The following is a 23075-nucleotide window of genomic DNA, read 5'->3' as shown; positions in this document are numbered from 1 at the left end:
ATGAAAAACTGTTGACTGATTTTCAAAATAAGTGGCAGTTAACTTTCTGTCAATCCACTAATCAATTAATCCTTATAACATGTTCAACATCCATTTAGAGTATTTTTTTGTGTAATACCAATTTTTTAAATAGCAACGAATGTTCAATATCCAATCTCAACATCTCCAACACAGGGTTTCAATTCTCCAAAAAGAGATGCCCAAAAATACCTTCTTGAGGTATTTTATATATTATATGAGATTTCTGATCTACTTATTTAAGCATTTTTCCTTAATTATATTATTAAAGATATTATTAAGTTCAATCAAACCACAACATGTCAAATGTATTTACATGTTTGCAATTAATATTATTATCATTATAAATGTATTTTATACATCCATTGATACAAACAGAAAATAGAGCAAGAAACTTAATATTCATCCATATATACGCATACATATATTAACACACATGTATGAACCCACGTATTTATATGTGCATATATACATTCATCCAGATATACCTACATCCACATATATAAATGAGCTAAAAGAGGTGTAAATTATGCTATCTAAAGATGACCGTACAAACAAACTATTGATCGCGGGGAGGGGTGTTCCTGGAAGGCAGGTTCAGGGCACAGTCCTTGATATCAAACGTAATTTCCGCAATCAGTGTCACACTCTGAATAGTCCGTCTTACTAGTTATTTTCTTTTATCTCCTTAAGTGGCCGTATCAAAATGTATGTAAAGAAAGACTTACCTCTCGACACACTTTGTCTGATAAATGTACACCTCCTGACTTTCTAAACAGTGGTGGACTGCCTGCTGCTTGTTTTGAGGACGTTTTAGATCGTTAAAGTTTCTGAGGGCGTATCATCCCAGCAGCGCACCGGATGCACCATCTGGTGGTGGCTAGCTTCATTTTTTTCCTCTCAGGGGTGGTGGCCGCTGTTTTGCTTCATAGCTTCCCGATCAGCCCACGAAAGCATGGGAATGTAGCAAGTGGATTTCTGAGTAAACTTATGTTAAAGTGCTAGATAAGTTACTGTAAGTTCCCTACAAGCTCTTCCACACCTCAGGAGCTCCGTTGTACCACAGAAGGCCGTTAGCGAAGCGCTGTTTGGGCGTTTCACCAGCGAGTATTCCCGGACAAAGGAAAAGAGACTTGTGAGCTAACGTTAGCTGGCTCCCGGGCTAACTTAGCATTCCTCTAGCTGCGGCGCAATGCAGGCCATAAAGTGTGTCGTTGTCGGAGATGGGTAAGTTATAACGTTAACAAGCTGACTTTTAGTATGTGCCTCCCACCTAATATTTAACTTGAATAACAAAGTGTAAGGCCAGTTTAAAATGCTGTCATCAGACTAGCTAACGTTAAAGCATTTTGCTTCAGATTTTCCAAACGGGTAAGGTTAGCTAATAAGCTTTCACTTTAACTACCTGTTTATGCTACATGTGTAGTTAACTTTTATCTTTAGATGATTTGAGTAATTAACTTTTAATCATAGGAAATATTGTTGGTATGGCAAACTATTGCATTACAAAGAAAGCTATGTAAGTGGTTGGCTAATCTTCAGATTTAAGTTATTTGGTTAGTGTTTTCCTCACTCCCGGGTGAGTCAGACATCACAGGGCAGTTCCCATATCGTTCCTACTAGAGTTTAAGTTTGAGTTGGGCAACATTAGTTACTTATTAATTGAGAAATGTTAAGAGTTAAGCACCTTGTTTGTGTGTTGGTTTTAGTTGCTGTGTAATGCACTGTTACGTTACACTCGCGGCGTGTTTTAAAGCTTCTTAAAAGACAAACTATTATTAATAAGCAATGCAATACTATGTAGGCTTTGTCTGCAGCAGCTACATGTTGGTCAATGATTAAAGAATGAGCTGTGACTGAGATTCATATGGGTAACGTTATGTGGGAGGTAAACATACTCATAACTTCTTGTAAAGGGTGTGGTGAATACCACAGCAGCAGAGTCATTTGTGGGCCTATGACTGCGTTTGATTTATTATTTTCGATTTTGAGAAGCTTGCGCAAAAAAAAAAAGTTCATACTAAAGGTTACAACGGCTAAGTTGTTTATCTTTGGCAAATGCACTTCCTCTAGTGACCTTGTATGCATAGCAAAATAAAATAAATTCAGTCTACACTATGTACGTCTGTTCTCCCAAAGTAAAGGTTCACTTAGCAGTATCTGTTTTTTGATAAGCACTCACAAGATTGGCAGATTGACATAAAATTACAGAAAGTAAAACCAATTTACGAGCTAAAATGCCAAAAGTTCACAGGTTACAGCTTCTCAAATGTGAATATTTTCTGGTTTCTTGCTGTGTGTTTTTTATTCATATGAAACTGAATATCTCTCTTGGATCATTAGTAGGACAATACAAGGAATCTGAATTCGGTTAAACTTATGACTGACAGCTTTCCCCCTTTTCTGATATTTTTGCTTATTTTAATTGATCCAACCATCGTCTACCGCTTATCCATGGTCGGGTCGCGGGGGCCGCAGCTCCAGTAGGGAACCCCAAACTTCCCTTCTCCAGGCCACATCCGCCATCTCCGACTGGGGGATCCCGAGGCGTTCCCAGGCCAGTGAGGAGATATAATCTCACCACCGAGTCCTGGTTCTTCCCCGAGGTCTCCCAGCTGGACGTGCCCCAAGATTAATTGATAATGATAGTAATTATTATTTGTAGACACAACTGCTGTCCAGCCGTACAAGATAGGAGGCCCTATCAATTCATACCGAGTTTTAATGGCTTTTTGCATGCCTATTTACATTTTTAAAAATAATAATAAATGTAAAATGAATCGTTTTTCCTCCTCTTCTCTCCTCCAGAGCTGTGGGTAAAACATGCCTGCTCATCAGCTACACCACCAATGCCTTTCCAGGAGAGTACATCCCCACAGTGTGAGTATCTGACTGGAGACCTTGTTTATTTAAGTAAAAGTCGATGAGCACTTAGGGGTCCATCATTTGCCTCTACCCTTGTTTCCTCTACAGTCGCCTGCATTATTAAGGTGGCATCTTATTCTTTAATGGCCTTTTTGATGAAAGAGTGGTACTGTATGTGAACAGCTCACAATATGCTGTGCACTGCAACTAAGTGCAAAAATGATTCAGGCAAAATGATGTTGCAGGAAGTTACCAGGAAAACATGCACCATATCTGATTCCAGACCATATGTGGACACAGTTTATGTCACAATTTATGTCAGCATTAATATTGTATAACTCATTCTCAAATCATTACTTCTGGCAGGTTCGACAACTACTCTGCCAATGTTATGGTTGACGGGAAGCCGGTGAACTTGGGCCTTTGGGATACAGCAGGACAAGAAGATTACGACAGACTCCGCCCACTTTCCTACCCACAGACGGTACAATAAAATAAAAACAGCCAGACAATGCTGTATTATATTTCACTTATTGTGACTCCCTTTGACGTGTGGTGCTCGCCTTGAAGTTTATTTTGAAGTCACTGGCACTCTTATGTAATCCATTTGGAAAGTTTGGAAACCTTGAATGAATAACGAAGCTGCGGGGAAAGAAACGGGCCACACCTTTTTTGTGAGACCTTAACACAGGAGGGTTTTATTGCTACTGTTCTTAACAGTAAATGGTTGTTATTGGCTCTGAATGTGTTGTTTCGTTTTTCTTACCAGGATGTGTTTCTCATCTGCTTTTCGCTTGTGAGTCCCGCCTCATTCGAAAACGTCCGTGCCAAGGTGAGTTGATGCCGCTGTTGTAAAGAGGCTGTAAATCTGTGTGCGTCACTTTTATGACTCATAGATTTGTAATGATTTATTGTGGCCCATATGTTCTCTTGCATCTCATTCTTTACATGAACAAAAGCACTGAGTTGATAATAAAGTGACACATAAGAAGCACAGACTGACATGTTTATTAGTTGAATAGTTTTGCTCTGCCCTACGAATTATTAATGGAGATATAACTGGAGGTATTGCCTTCACGCAGCCGAACACAGAAAACTAATTGTGTTGATCGTTTGCGTTTGTTACCGATTTTACAGGAAAAGATGCTCGTTGATGTCGCTCAGAGCACTTCTTTACTGTGTGGTCATACCAGAAGTTGACTACTTGAATCGTATTGTCTCACCAGTGTCTTAAACAACATGTCTCTAACAACGCAGCCCATTGTGCGGTTTTAACGCGGCGCTGTTTTTGTTCTGGATGTCTGTTGGTCCATCACTGAAGCTCGAGGGAACACGAGACAACTTTGTGAATATGAAATGTTAATAGATTCAATACTGAGTGCAGTATCTTCCCATCAGCTCCCAATAAATTATAAACACAACATTTTTGTCAGATTGAGCTGACCCTTTCATCAATAGGTGCAATTTGACCCTCAAGGTTTCATAAAGGAACGTAAAAGGACTCAATCAATTTATTTCCCATACTCGATCCGGACTAGAACTTGCAAACTCTGACCGTATTCAACAACATGTACATAATAATCTCCACACTTTGTTTTACTTTTAGAATTTGAGAATTTCCTGGGTTAATGCAATAACGTCTTCATGATTATCAACAGTATCTTGTGCTCATTTCTGGGATTAAAACAAATACAGAGCTAGTTAGTAACCAGCTTTGTTACAGGGCTCGTGGTCATTTCTTAAACGTGGCTTTAGTTTAAATGTGTAGAACGTTCTGGTTTGCAGCTTCAAAACATTATTATCAATAATTGTTGTGCTAACAATGATTTCCATGACTTGTATGTGAAGGGAGTCACTCTTAGTGATGAACCAACATGATCTTATCCTGCGACTCTGCCGTTCCCCGGAGCGTCGTAGCCTCTTTCAGCTCATTGTTTTGGATTTCCGGGCCACAGCTTTACTGTTTTGGTCCCTTTGGTCATTCTAGGAATTTCATGTTCAAGATAACATACAACAGTGTGTAAAGTTAAACCCCTAACTTCTTGATGTTGTGGTCTCTGTGCAGTGGTACCCTGAGGTGAGACATCATTGTCCCAACACTCCCATCATCTTGGTGGGTACCAAGCTGGATCTGAGAGATGACAAGGACACCATAGAGAAGCTGAAGGAGAAGAAACTCGCTCCAATTACATATCCCCAAGGACTGGCGATGGCCAAAGAGATCGGTAACGACACATGTCAACGTCACTGAGCTTTCTCTAGGGCGGCCCTCTCTTAGTTGATTAGTCGACTTTGAGTAATTGGTTGTTTTAGTCTTAGTGGTTTAAGATTTCTACATTTTTAATGCTTATTCAGGCTGAACGACTTATTTCCGTGAAATGTATGAGCCCATCTCTGGTAACACAAGATTTAAAGTGGAGCTTTTGCACAATTCTTTGTAAAGAAACTCAGTTTTACAGATGTGTTGATAAAATACACTTATCGTCTGCAAAATTGTCTGTTAGTGTTAGTCAATTAAGAATTTCTTTAGTCGAGGACAACCCTTGTTTTCTCTGACGTTTTTTAAAACATATACAATATATAACATAAACAATATATAAAGGAAAACGAATATTTGATGTGTGGTTTCCTCAGGTTCTGTCAAGTATCTGGAGTGCTCAGCCCTGACTCAACGTGGCCTTAAAACTGTGTTCGACGAGGCCATCCGGGCCGTCCTCTGCCCTCCACCGGTGAAGAAGAATCGCAGGAAGTGCTCTCTCCTCTAAGACTTCCTCTACTGGAACGGTTACAGGGGAACATGGCCGCTAGTGGTGAGGGGTGGCTAAAAACACAGAAGAAACACACCAGTATACACACGCAAAACAATGTACTTCAGATTCTTTCCTTCCATAAGTGTAGCTACAGCGGTAATACCAACCGTTTCCATGAAAAAAAGTTGACCTAGGGTCAGATTTCGGAAAAGGGGTTAGAAGATTATAGACCCGAGCTCTTTCCCAACAACATACTGTATAGACAAGAGGCCTTCTAAAATGGATTGGATGTTTTGTAAAAAAAATAAATGGACCGTGGAATGTTTTCAATTTGTTCCTCCACTTGTTGTCCACCTTTTTTTGTTTACAGTCTTGGTTGTTTGTTTTGAGTGGAAGAAATATTGCCAAATACATTGTGCAGTTGTGCTGTATTTTAACAGGAAAAAAAACACCCATCGTCCTATTGTCTCAAACCTTCACACAACCTTTGCTCTTGTGTGCTGCTCTTTGCTCAGCACCATAATCAAAGGCGTTATATTCACTTTGTGAGTGCGGTCACACATCAGCGCTCTGTCAACAAGGAACTTGAAGTAACCATCTGTGAAGTTCTTTTTGCCTCAAATTACTGTTTGTGCACCATAAATCTCTCACCAAGTTAGCTAGTTTTCAGTCCTAGCACATGATTCATGTAAATCCATTCTTGTAAAATGAACGACGCCTGAGACGTACTGAAAATTCAAACTGGGAACAGATCTTCTGACACCAACTGTGCTATTATACCCTGATAAATCTAAATGATCCAGTATTTTATGTGTTTGGCTCCAATCGGACCGGTCAAGTTTATGGTATTTTTTTCTTTCCTCTTTTGCAATATTCCCTAGAAGTGTCTCAACTGTGTAGCTGCCCAGGAGTGCAACGCTGAAAACTTTATTAGATATTGGATTACAACTGTTTTGGTGGCGGGGAACAAGAGCACCTTTAATGCTCTGCGGGCATTTATCAGAAACCTTCTGTGCAGCGTATTTGTTTCTTAATAACAGCATCACTACTGGCTAAGCAATGTCACTAAGAAGAGCATTTATGCCTGCTAATAACAGTAACAATGCTACTGTCGGTTATGGTGTAGTATACAGTGTACTCATCTTTTTGTTATAATCATGTGATTTGACTGTTTTGTATCTTTCTTCACAAAAGTTACACTTCACTCACTGTATTGTTAAACTAACACTATGAATATCCTTTTGTTTATTACCTCTTCAGTTAACGCTACCTTAATCTCCCTACAAGCCTAGCTTTTTGTAATTAATGCTGATAGCTTGTATGTGCAACATATACTGAAAACTAAGATTAGAATTGCAACAGTTATATTTTTTGCCTATTTACAAAATGTATTTGAACTACTAGATCAGGGGTTAGGTACATGTTGCTCATCTGTATTGTATTCAGACATCAAGCTGTGGTATAATTCAAGCCAATGTTGTGACTCTTTAGTTTTATGGATAAAAGCTATTGTCACTTTTTGAAAAAGCCAATAAATTCAAGTAAAACAGACTTTTCTGCCTCTTTGTTGGACATTGCAACCACATATTTAATGCAACACAAATCTTGACTTACGCCAATGAGTAGAGCTGATGCCTTAAAACTAAACTGGAAAATGTAGATGGAGGCTTCAGATTAAATACAGTTAGAAACTTTTTTTTAATGTGAGCAATGTTATTTTTTTTTTGAAAAGCTTGTATCAAATCAAATTTATTGGTATAGCCCAATATCACAAATGACATGTGTCTCAGTGTGCTTTACAGACTGTACAGGTTACGACACCCTCTGTCCTTAGACCCTCGCATCGTACAAGGAAAAAATTAAAATTAATTAAAGGGGGGAAAATGGAAGAAACCTCAGGGAGAGCAACTGAGGAGGGATCCCTATCCCAGGACGGACAGAACTGCAATAGATGTGTGTACAGGGTAAACAACATAGTACAAATACAACATTTGACAGAAATGTGATCAAAAAAGAGAAAGTATGGATGAACCCAGGATGTCAAAAAGGCTTCCCGGTGTCCGGCAGGACCAGTATCTGTTATACAAGTGAATACTTTTCACATTGTTATCTAAACAACTTGGAGATCATGTTTCATTATTTATTTAAAGACCTGATCATACAAATAAAACAGACCAGAGGCACATCCTCATTCAGTTATTAAGCGCAACAGGAAATACAACCAGTTTCTACTTTTTTTTTTAGATAAACTTGTAAAATGTAATGCAATCTAATACGACCTTCACAAAGATATTATTCAATTAGATTGACACTATCGGCGGTATTAAAGAGAGATTATAGTTTGAATTGTTGTGGAAGTTGACTACATTATATAGAAGGTGTCTAATGTTTTGCACATCTTATTGACAAATATGAGGGAAGAACATCAGATATTTCAATACAATGTATTCCAGTGCAACACCACCACTAACTACGACCTCAGTGATGAGCACTTTAATTAACATGTCTGACAGTTTTTAAGAATTGAACATTGTAGTCTTAATATTAAATTAGTAGTAAATCTGTTGTATTGGATCGCAAATAAAGTGACCAGGAGATTAAAATTATATTAAATTAACCCTATCTGACATCTGAAATAAAAACAATTGCACTTCTATTGAGCTTTCTGTGACAGTTGTGCAGTTTCAGGTTCTGATCAAATGTCACACAGAGGAGCCACTTGTATCAAAGTGCTTCCATGGTGTGTACATAAGTAATAACTCACATATGAGGGAAAGAAAATACGTTTTATTACAAGATAAATCAAAACCTCACAAGGTCATGTCAACATAATTGACAATTCATAAACCCACAAGGTTTTTATAAAGCGTTTGGCACAGAATCAAACTCTGAAACCTTAAATTAAATTGCCATCAGCCCTCATACAAACACTTTTCACAATCTTTGTAAATCTTCTGATCTTCAGTCAGTCATTGACTTCAACCGAGCACCAATTTCAGTCATGTTGCTGTGGTTCAGGAATCAACAAATCGCAACAATGTCCCTGAAGTTGTGGGTATGCTAGGAATAAAAATTCAAAAAAGACTTCATTCAGTAAATTAAGTAACAAACAGTGTAGGATATCCCAACAGCCAGAGTCACTGGTGGATAGAAATAAAAACATTCGTTTATAGGGCTCAAGCTTTCTGGTTTATGAAGGTTTTGACAAGCACATATTTTAACACCTGAGAGCCAGTTATCTAGCCTGAGGGTTGTTCAAGCTAGTAACAAAAACCCTCAATTACTGAACTGAGAGGATCATAAATTAGAGAGCAGCTGCATAAAGTGCCGGCCCTTTTCATTTGACAGCTAGGTCAACACTAACCTGTAACCATACTGCAAAAAAAGAAAATCAAGACTTTTCAGAAGCATGCAACGTGTATACATGCAAATGTTACCTCTCGACCAGCTCTGCACCAACAATATCATGGATGTGATATTTCATGTGGAATTTCACATGAGAGGTTGTTTTCCGCTCCTCTAGCTCCGCCTTTAAGACTTCACTATATTTAGACTTCTTCACCATGCCGAGCACTGCTTTACGACCTAACAGGAAAAGAGGTAAGATGGTTAGAAAACAAAAAGTCCTCCAATTAAGTACGCATTGTCAAATATCTTGTAAGATGAGAAATTTACATGCAACATCTTTAAAAGCAAATTATTCTTCACCTTGTATAAAGTACTTAGTGAATTTGCCAGAGTTGGGAATGGCAAGCCACCAGCTGCCTGCGTCCCTCACAGTCAGGACCCCTGACTTAACCAGCTGCCTAGAGAGTGAGCAAATAAAGTATGTGCTCAATCTTTGTAAAAGTAAAAAGCTACAAAACCCATGAGACACGTAATAAAGCCATTTAAGTGTGAAGTTTTTCAAAACAAAATCTTTTGCTAAAAATCAAGAATAAAAAAATAAAAAGAACACAAGATGGGTCGGAGTCTTACATACGTTATCTCAGAGTCTGTGAAGAGGAACTCCCTTAGCATCTTGTCTTTGCTGAAGCTCAGTTCTGTGCAAGGAGACAGTAATTTCTCCAAAAACCTTTCCACCGTCGCTCGTGTAACTCTGCCATCCTCTCCTGCCAACACTTTGGCCTTGTAATCAGAAGCAAAAACCAGCCCAAACGTGTCTGCATCAAACCCGAGCTGGAACATCAGCAGTTCTCCTTGTTGCCGCAGTTTATTCTATGGACCACAAGGAGGGCAGTGGGTTGTATTTTTACATTTAGATGGATACACAAATTACCTTTCGGAGACTAAAGAGTTGTCTTACCAGCTCCTTGTCCACCAAAGTCTTGTCATTTTCAATGCTGTAGAGTTGGTGCTTAAGAACAATTTGAGGCAAGGCGTCATTGAAAATCTTCCTGGGGAACAGTGTCATGAGGTACTCAAGGGTGGATCTGATGTCAGTCGGTCCTTTGAGTTGAAGCAACAAATGGAAAGTACATTTCACATGCTTTAATGAGATCACAACAAAATTGTAGTTAGCTTTTTAGCAGTCACACCTACCATCCCCATCACTGACAGCTCCAAACTTCTGTGTGCCATTTCTTCTTTTCTTCACCTTGAAAGTTTCTGAAATCAGAGCCCGTTTCCTGTTCATACCTGTAGGAGAAATTGTGGAAGAGAAATCAAGACTTGCATAACGAACCTGTTCGCCCAGACAGCTGCTCTTCAACTCAATGTGAGATTTGTATCTGGGCCATCAGAAAAATAGTTATACTATAAATGACATCCCCTCACTTGCAAACATTTGCTGAGAGAATAAGTTAACTTGGTAACGTTGTTTATCAACGCCACTTAGTGCCCCCTTTGTTTTTGTTTTTTGAAATCAGGACGAAAAAGTGTTATAGCACAATTCCGTTAGCTAACGGTAGTTAGCTTATATCACCTGGGCAGAAACTTAGCTCCACTGTTGACGATACCAACTACACACTTTAGGTTTTCAACCCAAATTATAGCTCTGAGAAAAAAAACTCAAGTGGAAAACACAGTTCGATGGGACACACGACCCACCGGTTCAATCACTTGTTTGTGTCTCTCGTTAGCCAAGCTGATGCAGCTGGCTAACCTAGCTAATGATACTTTGTCTGTTCACTGAGCACATAAGCAAATATTTGACCAGTCAAACTAGTTGAAACACTTACCTAGTAGCTACTTATAACCTTAATATAGTATCCACATCGCTTCGTCCCCATTCAATGCCAAAACGCCAACTGACAACTTAAAAAGTCTTCTTTATCACGGTTCTTTGCCGGATGTGTCGCGGCTACCACCAAGCGGTTTGGAGGACAAACTGCATAGGAAGTAGCGTTGGTTTGGTGTTAGCCTATGGTGCTAGTTAGCTACCCAGTTAGCGAGACAAATACACTTCATGTATTCTTTATTTCCCTTTTTTGTGTTGTTTAGAAAAGGTGCTGCAACACATGATAGTCTTTTTTACTCAGAGTAGTGTTCATTATTTTTACTGACTGGGCATTAACAGAAATTTAACGTTAGCTTAACGTTAGCTAGCTGTTGTTGTTGTGTATGCTGACTAAAGGTACGTTAGGTTTTCATTTATTTACCGGTAATTTGGTTTTAGTAGTTGTAAAGTAGGTTTTATAATGTCAAGGTAACGCAAATTGCCAAAGCAAAGTAAACAAAATAGCTATTCTTAGAAAACTTCATTAACCTAACATACAACACGCATGCACATAAGCACACGCCTGTTTGTTCATTGCGGACACTTTTCTACAGTACACATCATTCAAACATCTGCTTCTAACATTGTGAATATATCTGCATTCACATACACACATACTATACCGTTATTAACACATATCATGATGTTTGTATGTGTAATTAGTATAGTATCAGCATCTATTATGTTTCCAATGTCTTTATATGTATTGTATGTAACTACTTGTGTCCTTTCCCAATCTTTAAACTGCATGCTCTGTTTTTGTTTCTGCTCTGAAGTATTTTAGGAAGCATTTTGTAACACCATGGCCAAGTACTACAGATGAAATATTCTTTTGGCTAAATCTAGCATATTTTTTTACTATGTGTATTTATTTAGTTGTACTGTCCCGTCTCTAAAATAAACAAATTAATCAAACCAAACGTATTCTATTATGTTCAATATGAAGCATAAAAAAACATGAAATGTTACTATATACACGATACACAAATAGTTGATAGGGTTGTTTTGTGTTGGCAGCTTAAATTGTTATTGTATTATATTATTAATTATTGTAGCAGCATATAAAATATAGTTAGCACTGTCTTTTTTTGTGACAAAACAAATAATGACGAGGCAGAACATGTTTGGGCTTTCCTGCAGGAGAGCAAGACATTTAGGAAGATATGAATAATCATTAATGTCATCAGTTTGTTTCATTGCTCCTTTCTCCACTAGGTAGCAATGGACCAGCACAGATCCCACAATCCCAACTCCAGCCACCAAAACCGCCAGTCAGCATACAAAAGAGAGAGAGACGACAGTGGAAAAAATCATTGTGAGAATAAACACTCCAGACCAAACCACCCCCAGTATCAGTCTGGACCAACTCCTGGGCAAAACCCACTGAGCTCTCGGGGTTTGAGCACCAGAAGGGAGCAATACGAAAAAGACTTTCCTGTGTACAAACAGCCTGTCGAAGTAGGATGTTTTTCCCTCGACTCCGAGCGCAGATTCTTCAACGACAACAGGCAGATGAGATACTATGTGGAACCTGACAGAAGTCCTAATTTTGACCTGAGGGATGGATACAAGGATCGCTTTATAAAGAGAGATGACAGTGTGAAGGAGAAGCTGGACCACATGTTACGCTGGATCTTGGCCAATAGATCAAAGCTCAGCTCAAGGGGGACCGCTGCCTCGTCATGGTAAGTGTTATTGTTAGTTTTACCAATTACAGTCTATGATTTTTATCCTATCTTTTTTCATATTCAGGGTTACAGTTCCAGATCAGATAGATACTCACTTGTGATCTATCGTCCCTAATTCTCGAGACCCAAATGAGAATTTTGGTGTCTCCAATGATCAACAATTCATGAATTTCAAATGTATATAAAATGTTTTTATTTCATTATAAAATACATCACAGCATCACAGTTTCTTACATCGTAACATATACAGTATATGTACATTTATGATCAAACAAGTTCTACTTCCCCTTTCATATTTCGCACCGTTTCTCAACTCTCATCCCGTCCCTTCGTCTCTCAGCCCTAAACTCCAACCTTTAGTAACATTCTCATTTTCAAACAGCAAACAGGCTGAACAGACCAGCGTAGCAAAGAAATCTCTTCTTCTACTTTAATCAGGAAAATGAATTCACATATCATAGCATTGTTATGCATTTTACTCTAACCTAACAAAAACGTGTCCCATTTTAGTCCCGACCCTAACTTTGGGAAAGACTTTTCTAATCCAACCACTTCAGACAACAACTTTCCTGTTGGACACATATTCTTTGATCGACCTCTGCTCTTCTCAGTGCTTTAGATGTCGACTTTGTGACATGGCGTGGTCATCTGACAAAGCTGCTGACCACTCCCTATGAGACACGGGAGGGCTGGTTGCTGGCGGTCACCAGGTTCAGGGGCACACTTTACATCAGTGAAGTGGAAACAGAAGCTGCTCGTAGGGATCAAGAGAACCGCACCGAGAGACATGAAGAGATGATGTACTGGGGATACAAGTTTGAGCAATACACATGTGCAGGTAGGTTTATACAATAAAGTCCTACAGTAACTTTGTTTTCTTTCAAACCTTGATCACTGATCAGTCATCATATTGATTGACGGCTTCACATCAGCTCAGATGTGATATTTCACAAGCATCACAATAAAAAAATTTGATTTTATATTTAGTCATATCTATGGAAGCCCAATTCTGCCAGGAAAGGTAAAAAATAGGTGAAATGCTTTTAATGACAAAATAAAAGTACTCATGGTATTTCAACTAATGAGAAGATACTGAGTCATCACTTTACGATCTCGGTTCTGAGATAGAAAGTCAAAATTAGAAATGTTTATTAAAAAAATGTGACCTTCAAAGTTATCAGATTTTTAGAAAGTCAGTATTTTTATGTAGTATCTTATCGTTTTGACTTACCATCTTAAAATTATGACTTAGTATTTCATCATTTGAAATTAAAAAGTTAAGATTTGGAATTAATTATGATTAGTATCTCATAGCGTTGAACATAGAAAGTCAAAAAATAGTAAATTTTTACGGGAAAGGGTCAAATGTTTGCTGATTTCTTTTCTATAAAAAGAAATCTCATAATTTTTAGATAAATATTTTTTCTCAAGTGAATGCATTATGCTTCTGTACATTTTGACCAAAGACTATGTTTTTGTAAGTCAAATAGTCAAAATTGTGACCTGAGTCATTTTGACTTAGCAATGATATAAAAAACCTAATAACGTTGATATGGTTGTAAAACATTTTTTCTTAATTTTGACAAAGGGCCACATTTTACATCATTCTGATTTACAGTGAGTATTTTTATTTTTAACTTTTTATCTGTTTTTCTTTTCCTGGCACAAATGGGCTTCCATAAATACCATGCAGTCTTATTTTATTACACTCGACACCCAAATCATATACAAAGCACATGTTTAAATGATAACACTTCACCTTTGTCCGTCCCTATAGATAACGTCCACAGTCTACCTGACCCAGGTGGGGTGGTTAACACTAATGAGGCCTTCTGCACTGTGGTGCAAACTCGGCTCGCCGATCACAGACTCCTGTTCTCCGGTGAGGTGGACTGCCGGGATAAAGACCCCAACGCTCCAGCTCCTCCTGCATGCTACGTCGAGCTGAAGACATCTGCAGAGATCTCCACACCTAAACAGCGCAGCAACTTCCACAGGTAGATGATGAAACGGTAAAACATTATATAATTCACTAGGGCTACAACTAAAGATTATGATTAATGGTTTGGTCAATAAAATGTCAGTAGTCAATTGTTTTGTCAGTACAAAACCCAAAGATATTTAGTTTAAGAGGATATAAAACAGAAAAGCAGGACATTTTGAAGCAGCAAAAACTGCATTTTCTCCCTTTTTTGTATAACAAATCCAATGTTTCATGTCTGTTTGATTTGACCAGCAAGTTGTTTTAAAGATTTCCTCATTTTGGTGGCCCTCAGGTTCAAACTGCTGAAGTGGTGGGCCCAGTCCTTTCTCCCCGGAGTCCCCCGTGTTGTGGCAGGTTTTCGGGATCATGAAGGCGTGGTCGTCACTGTGGACACTTTTCCCATCTCTAAGATTTCCCATCTCATAAAGGTACAATGAAATAGTTTGCAGTGATAACGCTCATCCAAGCATTGAGAAATCTATTTTTCAAATAAACAGTTATTTGCCGGGAGTAAATGAAAGATTTACTTAAGATTTATTTACTTTTTTCCGTCTTCTGTATTTCTTCTGGACAGAATGAACAAAACTGCTGGAAGCCGACAGTCTGTATGAACTTTTGCTGCGAGTTCCTGTCTTTTGTAAAGCACATCGCTACTGAAGACAATCCAAGGTACAGTACATTGCAATAACAGACTATGTTGTTAAACTTTTAAAAGTTTTAAGCAAATATAATTTATGAATCATCATTGTTTCCCCTCCAGTGTGGTGTACCTGCTCTCCTGGGAGCCCCACAGAGACGTGACCTTCTCCATCCACAGGGACTCCCAGTATTCCTTCCTGCCACACTGGTATGTGGAGGAGATGACCAGAAGTCAAGACTCTCATTAGTCCTGATTTACAGCCGAGGTCGACTGGGACTGTTAATCCAGACCTCCAATGGAGGATTATTTACCATTGGACTTTACCATGTATACAGTTTGACAGTCTCCGAGAGGGGCTGTGTGAACTCATTTTGTGCCGCTGATCGTTACCACATTAATGATTCTGTGGTATTTTTTTATCTTCTATTTGTTCAGCAGTAAGAACTGAACCATGTGTTTTCATCTTGCATGTGGTGATTTTAAATACAACAGTAGTTATGCACTGATGTCAATATTGTTCTCAAGCTTTATTATGTTATAACAATAATTTAAACCCCCAAAACAGTGGCATGTTAATGCAAAACAATTCTAGAACAATTTGTTCATGATCAAAAAATCATGATGTAAATAAATGAAGGTTGACTTCAAGTAAGTATTGCATCTACGAAGACAAAACATTTCCTTACGACAAACCATTAGGGTAAAAAAACGTTATGAAGACAGTTATAAATACGCATGGTGTAGTCGAGTAACTATTGTTTCACTGCCTTTGCTAAGGAATAGTGACAGATTCACCAACTTTGGACCCCTTCTTAATTAATAAAGCTCATTTTGTCCTTCTCCCTCAGACTCAGTGACATTTTCTTTGTTCAGAGATTTCTACTTTTTCTTTTTTATAAAACACACTCTTAGATTTTGCCTTTTTTCCCAGATATTTCAATTCGCATTGAAATTCCCCAACTTAAATACATTTATTTTTATATTGTGAATTTAAAAAAAGAACATAACCCATCATTATTCACACATGGTGTACCTGAGAACAGCGAGACAACAAAAAGGGGGAAATGTAATAGTGGAGGTGCTCATATCCGGTAACTGTCATTTCTGTTGCTAAATCGACAGTAACCTTTCTGCATGTAACTGGCCTACACCACTTGCACTTATGAATACAATGCAAAGTCAAAAATGTTTAAATGTAATCATCATGTAATGATTAAAACTCACATTAACAGATTGAACAATTAGTTTAACAGCAACAACAACAAAAGTGAATAAATCTTCAAAATGTTTTGAAGGTGAAAGGCAGCAGAAACTTCCCTTCACTAAATCACAGAAAGAGCACTGTGATAAACTAATTCTGTAACTTACTGCAAAAACTGAATATCTGACGGGGCACCAAGATAAATAATGTAAGACGGGTGAGTGTTCATACTGACCGGTACAATCAGGAAGACATTCGACAGTTAAATGTATCACAGGTTTGTGTAAATCATCAACAGTCATCAAAGCATTTATATCAGTTCACAGTGCAGTTTTTCAGATATAATTTACAGGCACTTACTACAGTATCGTGCACACATGTAGGTTTTACTCTCAAAATGTGCATCATTTATATTTAATTCATTCTTTCTTAATACATTCTAGTTGTTAAAATCAAAACCATTTGGTTTTTACACACAAGTCTATAAATATGAATGGGATCTGTGCTCCCTTTCATTATTCATTTATCGTTATTGTTATTACTGCTCATTAGTGTGTCATGAAGACATCATAAATCAGCACTTTAGAAAAAACAACATTCATCTTGCAGGAATTTCATGAGGTTTCTATCAAACTCTGTTAAATCATAAGACAAGAATGTAAAGAATGATCCAGTAGCTTAGATCAAGGCAATACCCAAGTAGGTCACTTATCTTATTGGTTTTATCATTTGCCACAAGTGCCTAATGTTGAAGGAAAGGTTTGACATTTTGGGTAATAAGTTTATTCACTTCCTAGTAGAGGAGACGAGTGATGCAACTCTCATTTTTTGTAACTTATCACGAAGCTACAGCAGTTGGTTAACCTAGCGTAGCATAAAGACTGAACATGGGTAATCAGTTAGCCTGGCTCTATCAAAAAGTAACAACAACCCCCTATCAGCACCTCCAAAGCTCACTAATGTACACAGAAACCTGAAGATACCCCATGCACAGCAATGCTTCTCTTTGTGCAGCTGCTGAGTGTAAACCAAAGGTCAGTTTGTAAGCAAATCTGAGGAGGCAACATGGAACAATAGAGATAGCATTTCACAACATGCCCCCCCCCCCCCCCCCACCCTTTCTTGTTTCTAACGTGTTATTAGCTGGTGAGCGCTGGAATTTTGATTACTCCCTAATTTACATGTTGTATCTTGAAGTTTAAAACTGACATATCACCGTTTCATTGGGTGAATCATTTCTAATATCTAATGAGTTGTATCAATCTTCTCATCCAACTTTGGCAAGAAGGTGAATAAGCATATTTCCCCCGAATGTCACATGATGTAAACCTTTACTGTAATCTTTTTCCAAACCAGTTTTAACATCTCAGCTGGTCAAATCACTTCGAACCATCTCAACAGAGATTAACCAGTGGAGACAATCAAGGCCAGCCTGCACAATGGAAAGTTAAAAGTTAAAAAAGAGAGGGTATTGTAAGTACCCCCCGCAGCTCTGGTTATGATGTATGTTTTGATCGAGTGTAGGAATCTGTGCCCATAAAAAAAAAGGCACCAATCCCATCTGTATGAACATGAACATATCATCGGTAAGCATTGAAAACCTACTGACGACAAGTGTATTAATGCATAAGTGTATTAATGCATTACTGTATTCAAGAAGGTGTGTGTTCACTGCTTCAGCTTCATGTTCATGCCCATAACTTTGAAGGTAGCAGCAGTGATCTTCTCGTACACAACTAACATGAGGGCGGCCGTCAGTACCGTCTGTAGCAGCTTGGCCTCCAGGCCTTTGTACAAACCAAAAACCCCAAACCTCCTGTAATAAAGGGAGCACAGGAGTATCAATGAGGAGCCGTTATAACATCTTGACCAGTGTACTCACTGTGCCAGGGAATGTGTTTTTGTTCGTAGCTTCACTCACTTGATTCTGTCCATTAACATGGAGAAAATGTTTGAGAGGCTTCCAGTCACGCTGCCCTCCCCATCCCCTTTGTACTGGCCGAACTGATGAGAAAGCAGGAAATCTTAATTCCTTTGGATTTGATGAGATGATCGGAGATTGAACATTGTATTCGGACAATATAAATGTAACAATAAAAAGAGAATATCACCAGGCGTATACTTTAACGATGGCTCAAGTGTGAGACCTCTTGGAAAGGTAAACAAAAGGGTGACATTTTATATGATTATTATTATATATTATAGTATTTACCCTCATGATGGCCTGAATTGTCTGAAGAGGATACGTCGCGGTGGTCGCAATGGCCTTGGCAATTGCTCCGATGAGAAAGATCTCTGCTGAGGATATCTGTGGTGGAGACAAAGATTTAACGCACTCATAATCAGTGTATTCGCTAAAACATTTATAGCACTATTTGATTGAAGTTTTCCTTTTATGATTTGGCTATCAAAACATGAAAGTGAACAGTGCGTCATTACCGGCATATTACACAAATGAACAAAAGTCATTTTTAAGCCATGCTAGAGGCATTTTGTACAGATGTTCATAGTCATTGATTGCCATTTCTACACCACAACATATGCAGCAGAACAAAGTTTAATTGGTCTCCCTTTGTCAGGTTAGTGCTTTCTTGAAAAAGCCATTACCAGCCGAGCCATAACTTTTCCAACTGAAACGTTTACATTTAGTATTTCTGTCACCAGAACTACAACTGAAAAAAGATAACATGTTTTAAACTGCAACTGTCTTTTACAAAAAAAGTCTTTACAACTGAAAAACTAAGGAAAGAAGATTCTCCGTCCTGTTAAGCAGGTCCTTCTATGGGAGGATGTTTTCATTAGATCTGGTTTGATGTTAGCTCACATGTTCATGACTGCAACTGGAGGAAGAAAAAAAAATCAATCAACCCAGATAAGAAGGCGCCGAGGCTTTGGGAATGTATTATTCTACACAACAGAGTCTTTCATGTGTCCTCTCACCTTCTTCCCTCCCATGCCTGCCTTCCTCTTCATGGCCTCATAAAACATGAACTGCACAGCCGGGTTGAGGACGAGGATGAGAGAGGGCAGAGTGCCGTTCCACAGAGTTCCCACTCCCTCATTGGCGATGATCTTTGAGAAAGCATCTGAGAGGAAAAGCCAAAACACAGCAGGGATTTTACATCTGGGCAATAACACATGTCTGCACTGTTAAATATAACCCAGGTATAAAGTATATCACGCACCAAAGATGCCCCTGTACTGGGTCTGCTGGATGTCTTCGTTCCTGAACTTTGCGCCCTGCAGCTTCAGTCGAGTGTTGACCACCCACATGGGAGTGGTCAGGATCACATTCACCACCCCTGCATGAACAACAGATCATTAGCTTTCTTGAATCGTTCTTAAAAAGTTAGCATGTGGAGTTTTTGACTTCTAGTAGCTCTATAGAGCAGCGCTATCCCTGCACCTGGTTTCAATGATTTACAGGCGGCGTAAATACAGCAACAAAAGCAGGAGGAAGACAGCTGGAAGGTAAAAGTTGATTAACTAGAGCTGAAACAATGAATCTATTAAATCAAAAGAAAAGAAATTCTATTCCATTCGTAGTAATAATAATAATAATAATCTTTATTTGTATAGCATCTTTCATACAAGAATTGCAGCCCAAAGTGCTTCACAGCCCCAATCTTTAAGCGATTCATTTATCAATAAAAGATGTAAACTATTCTCTGGTTCTAGTGTCTCTGTTGTGACAATTTGCTGCTTTTCTCTGTTTTATATCCTTGTAAACTGAATATCTTTGAGTTTTGGATTGCTGGTTTGACAAAAGAAGACATTTGACAATATAACCTTGGACTCTGGGACATTTTTCGCAAATGTCTTACATTTTATCGACCAAGCAATTAATTGATTACACACAAAAATAATGGAGATTAAAAATCAATGATGAAAATAATCGTTAGTTGCAGCCCTAATGTTAACAACACACGCTTAAAAAGGTGTTTAGTAGCCTTTAGTTCCATCAGGTCATGAATAACTTTTACTGTGCGCGTGTTTACCTGATACGACCCCCATGAGCAGGTCTTTGCCGGGGCTGGACTTCCCTTGACCAGCTGCCGCCAGCTTCTTCAGCGTGTTGAAGGTGTAGAAGTAGACAAAGTTAGAGCAGCAGAGGCTGGAAATGACTGGCAACCAGCCTCTGTACAGAGACCGACTGGGAGAAGTGACGGAGGGTCAGATTTAGAAAACAAAAAACAGCAAATATCACGTTAGAGAAGCAGGAAACAGAGAATATTTTGGCATTTTCGATTCACAAATGACTTATGTGTTTAATTGATTAACAAAATGACTGCAGATTACTTTGATGTTGATTAACTAATTGATAAATGGACTGTTTCAGCTCTTGATTAGACATATTTTAAAGATGATAAATGTCTACTGCAATGACATTACACTTCACTCAGTTGTTGAAATCAAACCGAACTGCTTGTATTCCAGAACAAAACGAGCCGTAACTTGGCAATATTATTATAAACCCAGCATAACACTATACTTACAGGCCTTCTTCCTTTGCTATCTCAGCCAGGATGACGGGGGTAGAGTTAGACTTTCTCTTTTCATCCACTGAAAAACAAACACAAATGTGGGAAAAGCTAGTGAACAGGTACTCCGTGAATGTATAAGAGCAACTCCACCAAGATCAGTTTCCTGGACACAAGGAGTGCTCCTCTGAAGAAGCGTTTGTTTGAGACTTCAAATTTACAATAGAAACTCTTGAACAACAAACTGGGGGACACAGTTTGTTGCTTCGTTGACACATATGTTGGTCATCAAAAAGTGTAAAGGAAGTGGGTAAAAAGTTTATTTATAAAGCAGCGTTCCAGAGCAGAGCTTGTCAAAGTGTTTCAGTCACAAATAAGGACACATAAGTATAAATAATAAGTACACAAAAGGCCAGACTATGTTCAGTGCATTACTGACTTAGTTAACTATTCCTCTACATCTTTGCAATTTCAGTTCCTCCATAATCAAGTAAACCTTCACACGTAACTCATTCAACTGTGTTCAGAGATGCTGCTATCAGGTAACCTCTGTACAACATGATAAGACCTCCGACTCACCCTGCAGTCTGCTTTTGGCTGTGTCCAAAGGAAAGAAGACGGTCATTGCCGTCACACTCCCCTAAAAGACAACGCATGGTAATGAAAACAAAATGACAAAAGGCTCACTTGCTCCCTATTTTCAGAGTGACACATTAGGCTACAGCTTATTAAGTGTCACATTTTGCCTGTTGTATTCAGGACAACTCATATTATAAACCAGAACAACATCAAGCTTTTCTATTGTACCATTTCAGAGATTTTCTAAGTTCTAAGTAGACAAATTCACTTTAAAATGACTGTAAGACTGAAACGTTGTAGTGCTTTAATAACACACTGATCAATAAGACTGACTAAAGACTAAAACATCATTAAGCATGTGTACTGTTCCAGTTCAGAAATGTTCAAAGTCTCACATATATACTTTGAAATGACCTTAAGTCTGCGAGTTGGAGTGCTTTAAAGACACACTGATCAATAAGTCCTGACAATGTTTGCTCTATTTGTTTCCAGAGATAATCAAATTTAAATTAGCACATTGTGTGCTTTGAAATGAGCTCAAACCTGAACGTTGGAGTGCTTTAAAACCATATTGCGTCATGAGTCCCAACAATGCCTGCTGTATTTCTGTTGAAGACAACACTGACTAAACACTATCACAATATCAATTATTTTTTACTGCTCCATTTCAGAGATAATCCTATTTAAAGTGGCACATTTTGTGCTTTGAAATGATCTTAAACCTGTAAATTGAGTGAATCTTTTCAGCACACCACTCCAGGGATCGGCATAACCATACGGACATGCCATCAGACACTTTTCCATCTCGGCGCTACTTCATTTTCAGTCGTTTCTTCGATACAAACACTGCTAACATCAAGCTAGTAAGACAAATATCAGGCTCTATACTTCACATTTAAGCATGACATCTCGTTTTAATGCACTTCATCTCTGCTCACCATGGCACCTGCCACAGCATGAACCAGCGTTTCGTAAGACAGAAGGCCGACAGCCGAGCCACCGTTGTCGGACATCTCTGCAGCCTCTCCCGGTCAGACAGACCCAAACACCGGAAAGTAACCTCAGAGTGACCCGCAGAGAGGGAGCTGGTGGTCGGTCTGTTTTTCTAGCTGCGGGACTGTTTGGGAAATTATAGAAACTTTCACCGCTCCGACTTCATGGTGTTTAAAAGCTTGAAGACGGTCAGAAAGAGCAAAGCGTCGAGCAATGTTTCCTCCCAGTCCCCATTCATTGGTTGAACCCATGATCCGGGTTGACAACTTCTTCTTCTTCTTCCTCTTCTTCTTCTTCTTCTTCTTCTTTCTTTTCTTCTTCTGTTGACGGTCAGCAAGCCGTAAAAACGCGTTACTGCCACCCACTGAAGTGGAGGGTATAGTGCAGTGATGTAAAAAAAATAAACATAAAAGTAACATATTCATATTACAATAAACATTTTGGTGCACAGAGGAAGCATAAGAAATATATTTTTTGTTTTCTTAAATACAGGGCTTTTGTATTGTGATATTTGCAGTGGTGGAAGAAGTATTCATAAATAATTAAATGTAAACAAAAACAGGAGGTTTTAGTGTTATTTCATTATTTTCCACAAACCATAAACCAACTCCAACCTTAAACTAAACAACCAAAGTTAACTGGAGTAAAACCAGGATTA

General features: G+C 38.5%; 4 protein-coding genes across 5 annotated transcripts; 2 read left to right on the top strand and 2 right to left on the bottom strand.

Moving 5' to 3' along the window:
* Window positions 1–703: 703 nt before the first annotated feature.
* On the top strand, window positions 704–7184 carry LOC115011622 (ras-related C3 botulinum toxin substrate 1). The gene is made up of 6 exons (XM_029436764.1): window positions 704–1245; window positions 2827–2898; window positions 3250–3367; window positions 3653–3715; window positions 4949–5108; window positions 5518–7184. The coding sequence occupies exons 1-6, from the start codon at window positions 1211–1213 to the stop codon at window positions 5646–5648; spliced, it is 579 nt and encodes a 192-aa protein (XP_029292624.1). The 5' UTR covers window positions 704–1210; the 3' UTR covers window positions 5649–7184.
* A 1216-nt stretch (window positions 7185–8400) lies between these two features.
* Window positions 8401–10962, bottom strand: whr1 (winged helix repair factor 1). Its single transcript, XM_029437385.1, has 7 exons — window positions 10814–10962; window positions 10176–10271; window positions 9940–10082; window positions 9616–9851; window positions 9342–9439; window positions 9071–9218; window positions 8401–8693 (listed from the first exon to the last, which is right to left on the bottom strand). Exons 2-7 carry the CDS (start codon window positions 10267–10269, stop codon window positions 8648–8650), a joined length of 765 nt encoding a protein of 254 aa, XP_029293245.1. The 5' UTR covers window positions 10270–10271; window positions 10814–10962; the 3' UTR covers window positions 8401–8647.
* A 7-nt stretch (window positions 10963–10969) lies between these two features.
* Window positions 10970–16005, top strand: dxo (decapping exoribonuclease). Of its 2 annotated transcripts, none has more exons than XM_029437382.1 (7): window positions 10970–11208; window positions 12071–12536; window positions 13151–13377; window positions 14317–14536; window positions 14816–14951; window positions 15098–15192; window positions 15284–16005. In XM_029437382.1, exons 1-7 carry the CDS (start codon window positions 11196–11198, stop codon window positions 15408–15410), a joined length of 1284 nt encoding a protein of 427 aa, XP_029293242.1. In that variant the 5' UTR covers window positions 10970–11195; the 3' UTR covers window positions 15411–16005. The 2 variants fall into 2 exon arrangements, with proteins under 2 accessions (XP_029293242.1, XP_029293243.1); XM_029437383.1 differs by having other exon boundaries at window positions 10971–11208; window positions 12067–12536.
* Window positions 16006–16657: 652 nt separating this feature from the next.
* Window positions 16658–22702, bottom strand: slc25a17l (solute carrier family 25 member 17-like). Its single transcript, XM_029437384.1, has 9 exons — window positions 22363–22702; window positions 21425–21485; window positions 20861–20927; window positions 20363–20517; window positions 19550–19666; window positions 19305–19450; window positions 18577–18672; window positions 18286–18368; window positions 16658–18180 (listed from the first exon to the last, which is right to left on the bottom strand). The coding sequence occupies exons 1-9, from the start codon at window positions 22435–22437 to the stop codon at window positions 18033–18035; spliced, it is 948 nt and encodes a 315-aa protein (XP_029293244.1). The 5' UTR covers window positions 22438–22702; the 3' UTR covers window positions 16658–18032.
* Between the last annotated feature and the right edge of the window lie 373 nt (window positions 22703–23075).

This window comes from Cottoperca gobio, chromosome 8 (genome assembly GCF_900634415.1).
Source record: "Cottoperca gobio chromosome 8, fCotGob3.1, whole genome shotgun sequence".
In the NCBI taxonomy this organism is placed as follows: domain Eukaryota; kingdom Metazoa; phylum Chordata; class Actinopteri; order Perciformes; family Bovichtidae; genus Cottoperca; species Cottoperca gobio.
Note: the sequence above shows the minus strand (reverse complement) of the source record. Positions and strands in the feature narration are given on the sequence as shown.

Coding starts and splice junctions, on each gene's coding strand:
- slc25a17l (XM_029437384.1), bottom strand. CDS start 22,437: ATGTCCGACAACGGTGGCTCGGCTGTCGGCCTTCTGTCTTACGAAACG. Junction 19,667..20,362: donor GCTCATGGGGGTCGTATCAG/GTAAACACGCGC, acceptor TTGTTCATGCAG/GGGTGGTGAATGTGATCCTG. Junction 18,181..18,285: donor ATGTTAATGGACAGAATCAA/GTGAGTGAAGCT, acceptor CCTTTATTACAG/GAGGTTTGGGGTTTTTGGTT.
- LOC115011622 (XM_029436764.1), top strand. CDS start 1,211: ATGCAGGCCATAAAGTGTGTCGTTGTCGGAGATGG. Junction 2,899..3,249: donor GGAGAGTACATCCCCACAGT/GTGAGTATCTGA, acceptor TACTTCTGGCAG/GTTCGACAACTACTCTGCCA. Junction 5,109..5,517: donor GGCGATGGCCAAAGAGATCG/GTAACGACACAT, acceptor TGGTTTCCTCAG/GTTCTGTCAAGTATCTGGAG.
- whr1 (XM_029437385.1), bottom strand. CDS start 10,269: ATGAACAGGAAACGGGCTCTGATTTCAGAAACTTTCAAGGTGAAGAAA. Junction 9,440..9,615: donor TTCACAGACTCTGAGATAAC/GTATGTAAGACT, acceptor CTCACTCTCTAG/GCAGCTGGTTAAGTCAGGGG. Junction 9,219..9,341: donor CACTAAGTACTTTATACAAG/GTGAAGAATAAT, acceptor TTTTCCTGTTAG/GTCGTAAAGCAGTGCTCGGC.
- dxo (XM_029437382.1), top strand. Junction 12,537..13,150: donor GGGACCGCTGCCTCGTCATG/GTAAGTGTTATT, acceptor TGCTCTTCTCAG/TGCTTTAGATGTCGACTTTG. Junction 15,193..15,283: donor GCTACTGAAGACAATCCAAG/GTACAGTACATT, acceptor TTTCCCCTCCAG/TGTGGTGTACCTGCTCTCCT.